We start from the raw sequence: 13,242 nt of genomic DNA, 5'->3' as shown, positions 1-13,242 counted from the left end.
CTGGAATTGGTGAGCCAGTTAAAATTATTTACCATTCCCAAGTAAGATGACAAATATCTCTGATCTGGGAGTTTCATTTCTGAAAACAGTCAACTCCCTTCTATCCGATTAACCCTCTTGCAGGTAACAATTATCGACTTTGCACGAAATGTGGAAAGATATATTCCTACTATAGTAGCCTTGTTCAACTTTCCAGTAATAGCAATGGCTTTGCTACACCTTTGCCACCAGTTATTATTTATTTATTTGAAAGATTTTATCTTTAAGTAATCTCTACACCCAATGTAGGGCTCAAACTTACAACCCTGAGATCAAGAGTCACATGTTCCATTGAACTGAGCCAGCCAGGCATTGCCCTGCCAGTTGTCTTTTTTTTTTAAACAGAGTTATTAAATTGTAATTACATACCATCAAATCCATGTTTTAAGAGTATGATTCAATGATGTGTAGTAAATTTACAGTTGTGCAGACATCAGCACATGCCAGTTTTAGAACATTCATCACCTCAAAAGATCCCTCATACCCTTCTGCAGCTGACTTCCAGTTTGAAGAGTCAATACACAATTCAACTCAACTATCTTGTATTGAGCACCTAGGCATGCAAGACATTGTGCTGGGTACTGTGATATAAAAATGGAAAAGTGTGACTGCATTCTTAGGGAGCTCACAGGGGACAAGGGAATCAACATATAAGCAAGTAACTATAACACACTGGATGAGTAGGATGGAAAGCAAAGGGAAAATTATTTTTTCTGCCTGGAGAATGGGGGCTGATAGAAGAACAGGAGCTGAGGCAAGAATGTAACTATAGAGAAAAGAGATACCAATGTATCTATAAGACAAATCAGGCAGTAATAATAATAAAGGAATCAATTTGAAATATGAACATTGTTGGATTGGAAAACATGAATTCCAAATTTTAAGGATGGCTAACAAAAGCAGTGAACAGTGAAATGGCCATCAGACAAAATGAAATTAGTGAATAAAAAGACATGATACAGTTTTCAAGAACAAAGAGTAAAACGATGAAGCAATTGAAGTTAATGAGAAAATGATAAGACCTAGGGAGGCCAAATTCCTTTAATAAGCAAACAATAAGAATTCCAGAAGGATTGGGGCGCCTGGATGGCTCAGTCGGTTGAGTGTCAGACTCTTCATTTCCGCTCAGGTCATGATCTCATGGGCCGTGGAATCGAGCCCTGCATGATGCTCCTCGCTCAGCAGAGAGTCTGCTTGAAATATTCTCTCTCTCCCTCTGCCCCTCCTCCGGCGCCTGCGTGTGCGCACACGCACGCTCTCTCCTCTCAAATAAATAAATCTTAAAAAAAAAAAAAAAAAAGAATTCCACTAGGAATGATCAGAGAAGCAGGAGAACACTCCTCTGTACTGAAGAAAGATTTGAGTCCTTAGATCAAAAGTATACCAATTACCAAGGCAAAACTAATAAAAAACAAACAAACAAACAAAACCCCCACAATAGGCATATGTGGGGGAACTATGTCAATTCCTAGAATAAGAAAGGGTAACAACCTTTTGTGTAAAAACAGATTATACACAAAAGAAAAACAATTTAGAGTGACATTAGTCTTTTATCTGCAACTTTAGATGTCAGAAGATTGTGGAAAAATATTCACTAGACATTGAGATAAAAAGAAACAATGGCCCCAAAATTCTATCCCCAGACAATTTATTATACATTTTTGAAGGTAACAGAAAATCCCAGCCTGTAAAACTAATGTTTACCATCACATGCATTTCCTGAAAAAAAAAAAAAAAAGAAAGAAAGAAATTCAAGGAAGATTTCCAGTCAACTTAAAGACAGATCAAAATAGAAAGCTGAGAACAGGACAAATGTGGTTTAAAAGAAATTAGAAATGAAATTTCTTAAAATACCACTTGCCACAGCATTAGAAAAAAACAGAAATAAACCTAATGAAAGAGGTTGAAGACCTCTATCTGGAAAACTACAAAACTAAGAGAAATTAAAGACCTCAATAGATGGAGAGATCTATATCACGTTCATGGATTAGGAGACTTAATATGGTTTGGGCAAAAATTCTCACCAAACTGATACAAAGATTTAATTCACTCCAATAGTAATCCCAGCAGATTTTGTGTATAAGTGTGAAAATTGACACACCGATTACAAAATTTATCTGGAAACTAAAGGACACAGAATAGCCAAACAAATCTTTAAGAATAAATATGAAGGATTTATATTACATGATTTTAAAATTTACTATAAATTAAGACAATGTAGTATTATTGCACAGACCTACACATCAACTTAGCGTAACAGGGAGTCCAGAAATAGACCTCTCTATATATGGTCATTTGATTTTTTCAACAAAGGCACCACTAAAATTTAATGTGAGAAAGGTTTTTTCAATAAATGACTTTAGAGCAACTGGATATCCATAGGGGGTGGGGAGACTTCACACCATATACAAAATTTGTTCTGAAGTGGATCATCCACCTAAATGTGAAAGTTAAAACAATCTAGCTTCTAGAAGAAAGTGGGGATATCTTCATGACCTTTAAGTAAGCAAAAATTATTAAAAGGACACCAAAAGCAGGGGCACCTGGGTGGCTCAGTCAGTTAAGCATCTGAGACTTTTTTTTTTTTTAAAGATCTTATTTATTTATTTGAGATAGAGAGTGTGAGAGAGAGAGCATGAGAGCAGGGTGAGGGGCAGAGGGAGAAGCAGACTCCCCACTGAGCAGGGAGCCTGATGCAGGGCTTGATCCCAGGACCCCAGGATCATGACCTGAGCTGAAGGCAGATGCTTAACCGACTGAGCCACCCAGGTGCCCCAAGCATCCAACTCTTGATCTCAGCTCAGGTCCTGATCTTGGGGTCGTGGGTTCAAGCCCAACTGGAAAAAAAAAAAAAAGGACAAAAAAGCACTAACATAAAACAACAAAAAAAAGATAACTTATTGTCATTAAAATCAAGACTTTCTGTTCTGTTCATCGAAGATATCACTGAGAAAGTGAATGAGTAAGCCATATACATGGATATGCTTGCAATACATATGACAAAGGACTTGTATCAAGAATATCCCACTCTCCCTGCTTGTGTTCCCTCTCTCTCTGTCTCTCTCTGTCAAATAAATAAATAAAATCTTTTTAAAACAAACAAACAAACAAAAAGAATATACAAAGAACTCCTAATAACGATAAGAGAAAGACGACCCAATTGAAAAATGGGCAAACGACTTGAACAAGAGTTTCACTCAAGAGAATTATCAAATGGCCTATAGGCATATAAAAAGAAGCCCAGTATCATTATTCACCAGGGAAATACAACTTAAAACCACAATGAGATGCCACTATATACCCACCAGAATCACTACATTTAAACACCCTAAGAATATCAAAGACTAAAGACCATGTGGAGAAAGTGGACCTCTCTTCTACTCCTGGTAGGAGTATAATTTGATACCAGTTTAGAAAATGGCAATCTCTATTAAGCACTTTTATATTGACAAGAGGCACAGACCTTTGTGTAATAAAGTTATAAGGCACACACCTTTATGCAACAATTAAGATAGCATCAAAAAATGCAAAACGAAGGGAGTGGGGATTATATCAGGACAGCACACTGAGCATGTATCTATTTCTCTCTGCCTAAAATCCCACTGAGATTATACAAAAGCTATCCTTAAAAGATTTAAAAAGACAAACAACTTCAATAGTTCAGAAAACCAAGAAAATATAAATTATTGGACTAAAAGATATGAGAAAATCTTGGAAGACAGATGTAGCCTGGAACATACTAATTTAAAAAAGAGAGAAAGGAGGAAAACAAGAGCCCAAACATGTGAAAAGAAGTCCACTGTTGCTCTTCCCCCACTAAGCCCAAGAGCAGGTTCAAAGTCACTTCAGTAAACTCCACAAGTAGAAAGTGGACTTGGGGGCTTCTGACAGCTGATCTGCTCTCTCCCCTTCCTTCTACCATTTCATTTATTCATTAGCAAATATTCATTGTGCACCTTCTACAACAGGCATTGTTGTAGGCAACGTGAAGGAAGGATTGAACAAAGCTCTCTTTCAGGAGCTCACATTCTAGTGGGGCGAGAGGGGGGAGAAAGAATAAGCTGGTAAATTATATAGTATTTTAGTGCGAACTACTGAGAAAAATTAATCTGTAAAGGAGACAGTGTTCCAGTTATTATTGCTACATAAAACATCAACCCAAAATCCATGGCTTAAAACAACCACAGTCATTTTATTATCTCTCAAGGTTTCTGTGGGTCAGGAGTTAGAGAAGGGCTCAGCTGGGCGGTTCTGACTCAGGATCTCTCCTGTGTCTGCAATCAGATGGCAGCTAGAACAGGATGGGGGAAGGGGAGAGCTGAAGCAGCTGGGGACTGACTGACCGGGCATGTCTCTCTCTCCCAAATAGTCTCAGGGCCTCTCCATGTGGTCTTTCCAGGTCAGTTAGCATTAAAAAGAAAACCACATCTCAAAATGGAGTCACTTATGTTAAGGCCCCACCATCAGTAAGACTTCATACTTAACTAACTGCAGTTTCAACCCCCCCTCGCCCCGCCCTCACCACGTAATCTTTAATGGGGCAAACTGGAATTTCCTGGCCAACACTAGGAAGTAAGCCCCTGATGGACCACTTCCATTCCCCTTAGGAGGGTGAGTTGTCTAAAAAAAATGCCTTCCTTGCTAGTAAATTCCCCTTTTCTGCCCCCTTTACCTTTAAAAACCTATTTTGGACAGCTCCTCTACTTAGTAGATGGAATGCTGCCTGACTTATGAATCATTTAATAAAGCCAATTAGATCTTCAAATTTAGTTGGTTGAATTTAGGGGTTTTTTTAAGCACTAGTTGGGGATTCCTCCCAGCATGGAAGCCTCAGGGCAGTCAGACTGCTTATCCAGTGGCTGAAGGCTTCAAGAGTGATATTTCAGTGAGCAAAGAGAAAGCTGCAACACATTTATAACCGAAACTCAAAATCACAGGGCAGGGTATCACTTCTGCCATACTCTGTTGGTCATAAAAGTCCACCCCACTTCTAGCAGAGGGAGTAAAGAGTGCACCTCAATGGGAAGTGTCAGAATCACAGGTAAAAAGTGCACATGGGTGGGAGATATTGCTGCGGCCGTCTTTAGAAAATATAGCGTTATGGGTAGAAAATCATCTCTCTTAATTAACAACTAAAATACAATTATTCCAATCACTTTATTTTTTTTATTTTTTATTTTTTATTTTATTTTATTTTTTCTTTAGATTTTATTTATTTATTTGACAGAGAGAGACACAGCGAGAGAGGGAACACAAGCAGGGGGAGTGGGAGAGGGAGAAGCAGAGCAGGGAGCCCGATGCGGGACTCGATCCCAGGACCCTGGGATCATGACCTGAGCTGAAGGCAGTCGCTTAACCAACTGAGCCACCCAGGCGCCCTCCAATCACTTTATTTTTAAAGATGGGGCCCAGAGAGCTTAACTGGCTAGTCCCAAGTCACACGGCTAGTGGTGGAGAGGCCATTTACATAATGGCTCCCATTCCAGATTTAAATATTCTACTGTATGGAGACTGTAGAAGACTTGGAGCCCTATGAGTATAGTTACATACAATTTAAATTTAAAATTCTGATTCCCATTTTTTTTAAAGATTTTATTTATGAGAGAGAGAGAGAGCGCATATGTGCGCATATGTGCACAAGGGGGCGGGGGGGGCAGGGCAGAGGGAGAAGCAGACTCCCCACTGAGCAGGGAGCCCGATGTGGGACTGGATCCTGGGACGCCAGGGTCATGACCTGAGCCAAAGGCAGATGCCTAACTGACTGAGCAACCCAGATGCCCCTACTGATTCCCATTTTTAATAACATTGGAAATTTAGCCATCATCCTCTTTGTTTTAGTAAAATACACATAACATAAAATTGACCATTTTAACCATTTATAAGTGTACAGTTCAGTGCCATTAAGTACATTCCCATTGTTGTGCCACCACCACGGCCATCCATCTCCAGAACCTCTTCATCTTCCCATCTTTGCAAAACTCTGTGCCATTAAACAATAATTCCCCATTTCCCTTCCAGGCAATCATTTTAAACCAGATTATATTTCATATATGTTGTCACCTCCTCAATCTTCCACAAAATATCAACTATATATGAAATTTAATCTTATACCATTAACTATGAGAATCTTTGTTAGTGGTTTTTATACGACAGAACCCTTGAAACCTCCCACTATGTCTAGAATTCATTCGCTGCCCCCTAAAGGGATTCTTCCTCATGCACTGAAAACACACATTCATAGCTAATAATGAATGAGTCAGAGCAGCTGGAAGCAGATGGGTCCCATGATAAAACCGGAGTGGAAGTGATCCACCTGCCTGGGGAAAGTTCTGGTGTGAGTGAGCACCAGGATAGCTAAGCTGACCTGGGCACGGCAGTGTGGGGTGTACTGCAGTTGAGTTCTGACGCTAACTACCCAGAGTTTGCACAGACCCCACAGGTTGAGGGCAAGTCCTCCACAGAATGAGCTCACTTCAGATACCAGCCGCAAGTCTCGGGGAGGGGGGTCTCCAGTCCACCCATACTTCTGACCTACTGGATATAAATTTGGAGGTTCCCACAACTCTCTAGGTCTGATAATTCACTAGAACAACTCAAAGAATTCAGAAAAGTGCTATACTTACTATGATCACAGTTTTATTTTTTTAAAGATTTCATTTTTAAGTAATCTCCACACCCAACGTGGGGTTTGAACTCACAACCCCAAGATCAAGAGTCGCACACTCTACCAACTGGGCCAGCCAGGTGCCCCTACAGGTTTATTTTAAAGACACATGAGACAAGTTCTGGGAGGGCATGCAGAACATCTGTGCCCTCTCCCTGTGAAATCAGAGCATGTCACCCTCCAGGCAAATCAGCGTTCACTAAATAGGAAGCTCCAATGAGCTAGAGTGTGCAGAGATTTTATCAGGGTTTCATTATGTGGGCACGGTTGATTAAATCATTGGCTATCTGATTCAACTCAATTCTCAGCTTCCTCCCTAGAGGTCTGGCTGGCCCAAAGTCCCAAACCTCTAATCACTCAGTTGGCTTTGCTGATGACCAGTCCCAATCATGAAGATTGGTAAGCGCCCCCATGAGTCATCTCACTGTCACAATGGCATTCCTTTCCCTCAGGAAATCCCAATGGTCTTTAGAAGCTCTGCGCTAGGGGCGCCTGGGTGGCTCAGTCATTAAGTGTCTGCCTTCTGCTCAGGTCATGATCCCAGTGTCTTGGGATCGAGCCCCGCTCTATGGGGAGCCCGCTTCTCCCTCTCCAGCTCCCCCCTTCTTGTGTACCCTCTCTCGCTGTCTCTCTCTGTCAAATAAATAAATAAAATCTTAAAAAAAAAAAAAAAAGAAGCTCTGTGCTAGGACAAACACCAGACAAATTCTTCATTACACAGAAAATAAAGATACCAATAATTATGCATGCTGACAGAAAAGGTTGTGTTAATAGAATAAATTACTATCTATGCACATTAAAAAATCATAGGTAATCATAAAGAAACTAGAAACAAAATGTACCCATAAGAAGACGAGAAATGTTTCCCCAAGAGAAAACTGGAGAAAAAGAAAACTTGATCAATACAACTATAGACAGGAAAAAGAAGAGGAATAAAAGGGGTGCCTGGGTGGCTCAGCCAGGTAAGCATCTGCCTTCGGCTCAGAAGTCCTGGGATCGAGCCCCACGTCGGGCTCCCTGCTCAGCAGGGAATCTGCTTCTCCCTCTGCCTCTCCTCTTTACTTGTGCCCCCCACCTCAAATAAATAAATAAAATCTTTAAAAAATAAAAAGAAGAGGAATAAAAGAAGAACACAAAACACAAAACATCATGGTAGGAATCAACAGTTCAGAGAAACTAAGAAGAAAATGACAAACAATCCAGTACAAAACCAGACACTACCATGTTGTGGAATACCATGGAGCGGTTAAAAAAGGAACATAAACAGACACAGGAAGATGTCCCATTGTTAAGTGAAGTAAAATCATTAAAATTAAGTAAATGAAGTAAAAAAAAAAAATTAAGACCTAGAACAGCATGTGTACTATGATCCTATTGTTTTTTTTAAACTTATCTATCTTCCAAACTACCTACCTACCAAACTGTGCATAAACGTGCCTGCAAATTCATATAAGCAAGTGACAGACTGACAATCCCTTATCTGAAGCCTCAGAACCAGATGAGTTTCAAAAGTCAGGCTTGTTCAGACTGTAAAGGTAAAGGGGGGCTATACCATACAGTAAGTAACACCTCCAGGAGGGTCCGGGGCAGCCCTCTTAATCAAACTCATCGTATTTCTGTCGCGAAATGCGTGACTACTCACAGTAGTGGGACAGATAAAGATGACAAATAGCCCCACACTTGTTCAGCTCACGTTTACTACCCAAATGAGGTCAAGTCAGATTTTGTGGTGAAATGAAGTCAGGTCAGGTTTTGCTATAAAGAATTATGGGGGCAGAACCTAAAATACCCCTTGGTTCTGGATCAACCATGATTATATGTGGGGTGGGGAGAGGAAGAAGGAAGGGTGAAGAGGGTCTGACATTCCTATTCCACATTATTTTGTTAGTTTGAATATTTTCAAAGTAAGAATGGATTTGCGTATTAGTTGAGGAATTAAAACCCATGTGTAAAAAAAAAAAAAAAAGATGGCTTCAGAGATGATACAAAATCCCAGAGGTGGTAAATAAGAGGCAAAAGGCCACTACAAATCTGGGGACTGCCCCAGGAGCTCCTGGAAGCATCCAGTAAATACTTCCTGAAATAGTACACAGGACATGGATAAGAAGTCCTGATTCTCAGATACCCTTCCTGCATTTGCTGACCGCGTGTCTGTCTTGCTATGAAAACATTTACTGAGCATTGCATAGGACAAGCACCTGAGGTTCTAGAACTCAGGGTTTTTTTTAGAACTGATGCTCTGCCTATCCCTGTTGTTCGGTCCAGTGGCCCCGGGCACACCTTCCACAGTGAGGCTGTGTGAGAAGGTATTAAATGAAGCACACAACTGTCTACATCCTGCTACCCTCACGGCCTCAGCACCAGGCTCACAGGCTTCCTCTGTCCTCCCCCCGCTGGGCCCCGCAGCCTAGGTTCTTCACCTTCATGTCACACTACGGAGCCGGCCCCCCGCTTCTCTCTCACGACGCTCCTCCTCTCTGGCCACACTGGGATAGTCACTGTTATAGTGCGCACTCCATACTCTCCACCCCCAAGCCTTTGCTCATGCTGCTCCCTTCACCTGGAACGTTCTCCCTTCACATCTCTTCCCACCAGTCTCTTAACCATCTTCTCAGGCTCTGCCTAAGAACTTTTCCTTTTATGGCACTGCCTTCGCCTTGAACTCTGGCTATCTGTGGATGCCTGAATTCACATACCAGATGCCAAGCCTGGTGAAAACGCCCCGTGCAAGGAAGGCCCTTCAGGCTCACCTGCTGAACCAACACCTTCACAGTTCGTTCACAGACTCCAAAAGCTAACAAGGTCAAGGTCTTGGAATCAGCTAGCTTTGCTATGACCCATTTTATGGCTGCTGGGAACAATCCTAACCCTGGTCATGGAGGGAGTGTGTGAGTCTGTGCAACACTAGATAAACAGAGTGTGCCCAGTGCATCTCGTGCATATGCACGAGACTTTTACAAAGAAATGTGTTGGAATACAGCTGCCCATCCACCTTACGTGTTACCTAATGTAACCCTCACAAAAATGTCTAGAGGAAGGTATTTTCCTATTTCAAAACAAAGACTAAGGTTTTAGATGAGTTGACTAAGACTGAAACAGATTAAGCAAGGCTACCCAGCAGTCAGTGTTAGGACTGAGATTTTTAATCTGGGTCTGACTCAGAGACCAGCGCTCTTTTAATTACCCCACATTTGCAAACTTGTATACTTGTGACTTTTATTCTTACAGTCATGTTCCCCCCCCACATTGATGAGGTCACAGGCACAATTACACCTCATAGCTCACGAGGGTAAGCTCTTTTTATGTCTTTTTTTTTAAAATCAAATTTATGAGTCAAAAGGAAGTAAAACAATGCTATTGTTAAAAGGGATTCTAGGAAAGCTCACTGGTCCTTCCTCAGCTTCTCCCTCCTGCAAATGATCTGAATTGGACAAACCTGGATCGAGGGCGGCCCTCCATTTTCAATACTTCTCTCCAATCCTAATTACCTGGGATGTGATTATTCTTATTGTGGACTTTGTAGGCACCTTATTTGTGTTTTAATGACAATAAATAATTATTGATACACTAACTATTGGTGTTGACATATTGATATCAATTTACTATTGATATACTTATTGATGTATTTACTCACCCCTACAGATTGACATCTTTCCCAGAACAGTAATAGCCAAGGGAGGTGGGAAGTCTCGATGAATCAGAGAGGAAATAACCCTAAACTGGGAGTCAAAAAAAACTGGTTCCATAGCTCCCAGTGACTAATTACTATGTATTCAAGTTAATCTCCTGCTAGGCTTCAGTTTCTGTATCTGTATAAGTTAAGGGTGGCTCTAGATTCTGAGACGCCTTTTGGCTTGGCATGCTTGCAGACACTAGTCTTTTATAATATATAGTATAATAGGTTAGACAGCCTGTTGGCCTTTGGTATCACAAGAATTCTAGAATGGGGCATGTTCTGCATTGGTTTGATGTGATTTGAAATCCACTTGTTCTTGACAAAGGCTAATAAAGTGAAGCTGTTGTTAGAAGTAGTTGTTTTGCTGGAAGAGTGAGGTAAACTGTACTGAAACAGCATGTCAACATCTGGTCATCTGCTCCTTTGCCCTTGATACTCAGTAGCTCAATTGCTGAGGGCCTCTGGGTATCTATCAATAAAAACATGAAGGAGCAATACCGAAAGTTTGAGAGGACCATCCAATGGGTGAGGGGACTCGGCCCATTAAACCAGCACTCTGAAGCCCTTGGGGCAATTAGCTTTTGCTTCAGTAAAAGCGACTCTACTCTTTCCAGAGCAGCCACCAGCTGGGGAATAAAGAGTACACTTCAGGGGCACCTGGGTGGCTTAGTCGTTAAGCGTCTGCCTTGGGCTCAGGTCATGATCCCAAGGTCCTGGGATCAAGCCCCAGTCAGGTTCCCTGCTCAGCGGGGAGTCTGCTTCTTCCTCTCCCACTGCCCCTCCCCCCCCAAGCTCGTGTGCTCTCTCTCTCACTCTCAAATAAATAAATAAAATCTTTAAAAAAATAAGTGAAAGTACATCTCAACTGAATTTGGGCTTTATTTCTTTCAGATCCCCCTTGACTGGAACAATAATGGGATTAATCTATCATTGTTTGGGAGTATGTTGTGTATTGGTTTATGAAGGGGCATTATCCTGTATGCTACAGGCTTGTGAAATACCCATAGTGAATCTGGGTTAAAGAAATTGCTGCCAAAAGAAACAGTCTCTGAGCATTAATTTGCCATGAAACAAAACAAGACAGAACTCTCAAAGCTTCCACCCTGCTCCTTATTCTTGCCAGTAGTTTAGACTTTAGTCTTCCTTGGGTGTTGCCAGGGTGATCTATCTTTCTTTCTTAAATTTTTTTTATTTGAAAGAGAGAGAGTAAGAGAGCACATGAGAGCGGGGAGGGTCAGAGGGAGAAGCAGACTCCCCGCTGAGCAGGGAGCCCGATGCGTAACTCGATCCAGGATCAAAACCTGAGCCAAAGCCAAAGAAACAAAGCCACCCAGGCGCCCGTTTCTTAATTTTTTAAAATTATTTATTTGTTAGAGAGAGAGAGGGAGAGATTGCGAGCGCACAAGTGGGGGGAGGGGCAGAGGCACAGGGAGAAGCAGACTCCCCAATGAACAGGGAGCTCCCTGCGGGGCTTGATCCCAGGACCTGAGCCAATGGAAGGCAGACGCTTAACCAAGTGAGCCACCCTGGCGCTCCCTTCTTAACTTTATAAACAAATATGCTTTCCTTCCTTCTGACTGTAGAAGAAACATATGTTCATAAGCAGATAAACTGGAAAATGCAAAAAAGTAGAAAAATGAAGACAATCATTCATAATCTCATCTGGGATTAACAATCCCAAACATATTCTGGGATATTTCTTCCACACATTTTTCTACATGTAGCTTTCTTCCCCCCTATAATTGAAACCATGCTGTATAAATTGTTTTACATTCTGGTGGGTTTGTTTTTTTCAATTGTCATTAACAGGTTTTTCCGGATCTGAAAGCTCATCCTGTTTCCTGGTTTACTGGTGACGCTTCCTAGTTCATTTCTCAGGGATTAGGCTTTGGGGCTGTTTCTCTAGTTTGCTATTATAGTTAAGTAAACCCGCAAGGCACAGAACTTTTTTTTCTCTTCTCAACTTCCGCGCAGCTTTAAAGATTTTATTGATTTATTTGACAGAGAGAGACACAGCGAGAGAGGGAACACAAGCAGGGGGAGTGGGAAAGGGAGAAGCAGGCTTCCCGCGGAGCAGGGAACCCGATGCAGGACTCGATCCCAGGACCCTGGGATCATGACCCGAGCCAAAGGCAGACGCTTAACGACTGAGCCACCCAGGCGCCGCTTTAAAAACCCACTCCATTACACAGAATTAGGGGGCAGCGGTTAGCGCGGAGAGCAATTCCTCTCACTTTACGAAAAGAATCCAATATAGAGGGCAATTTTGGAGTCTTTAGAGAGATTTAATTACTTAGCATTTAGAAAGACAATGGGTCTAGTCGCATACATGGGTATTTTTAGGGCCGGGTAATTGTTTTAACCTTCGCAGGGCTCTGGCCCTGCAGCAATGTGAAGTGCCCAGAGGCAGCTTCTCAGCGGGGGCGCCCGCCCCCTGCGGCGCCGACCTTCGCGCTCCGGCCCGGCGCCGGCTCCCTTACCTGGGCAGCGCCGACTCCGCCGTGCGGTCCAACGCGCCGGCCACCGAGGGCAGCGCCAGGACCCCGTCCAGGTCGAACACGGCCGCACGCAGCGCCATGGCGACCCACCCAGGCACAAAGCTCCCGGAGCTGCACGGAGGCCGGGAGCTGGATTGGAGCGGCTGGCCGCCGGGCCTCCCCTCGCACTGGTCCACCCGGGCCCCGCCCCGCCGCCGCCGCCCCGCCCCCTGGCCAGGTCCCGCAGGGGTGGCGACCCACGGGGTAAGCCCGGGTTCTATCTCCACCGCCTCCAGGCATCGAGTTCCCGGGCTTGAGTCCCCTGATGGCTGACCGCTTCACACGAATTTGCCAGACTTTCACTGGTCCGGGGGCAGGCCTCAGGG

At 42.8% G+C, this 13,242-nt stretch overlaps 1 protein-coding gene across 4 annotated transcripts in view; it reads right to left on the bottom strand.

The window, feature by feature from the left end:
- EPHX2 (epoxide hydrolase 2) overlaps nt 1-13,032 on the bottom strand; it is a 70,505-nt gene extending 57,473 nt beyond the window's left edge. For 3 of the 4 annotated variants that reach the window (XM_021698826.1, XM_021698827.1, XM_044912849.1), the window contains exon 1: nt 12,860-13,032. In XM_021698826.1, the coding sequence (XP_021554501.1) occupies nt 12,860-12,957 (98 nt within the window). In that variant the 5' untranslated portion in view covers nt 12,958-13,032. The remainder of the gene's footprint in view (nt 1-12,859) is intronic. The other variant, XM_021698829.1, reaches the window with a different exon arrangement.
- Nucleotides 13,033-13,242: the final 210 nt, after the last annotated feature.

The sequence above is a fragment of the Neomonachus schauinslandi genome, chromosome 2 (assembly GCF_002201575.2).
Source record: "Neomonachus schauinslandi chromosome 2, ASM220157v2, whole genome shotgun sequence".
NCBI lineage: Eukaryota > Metazoa > Chordata > Mammalia > Carnivora > Phocidae > Neomonachus > Neomonachus schauinslandi.
The sequence above is the reverse complement of the archived record's forward strand: the minus strand, read 5'-3'. Positions and strand labels throughout refer to the sequence as shown.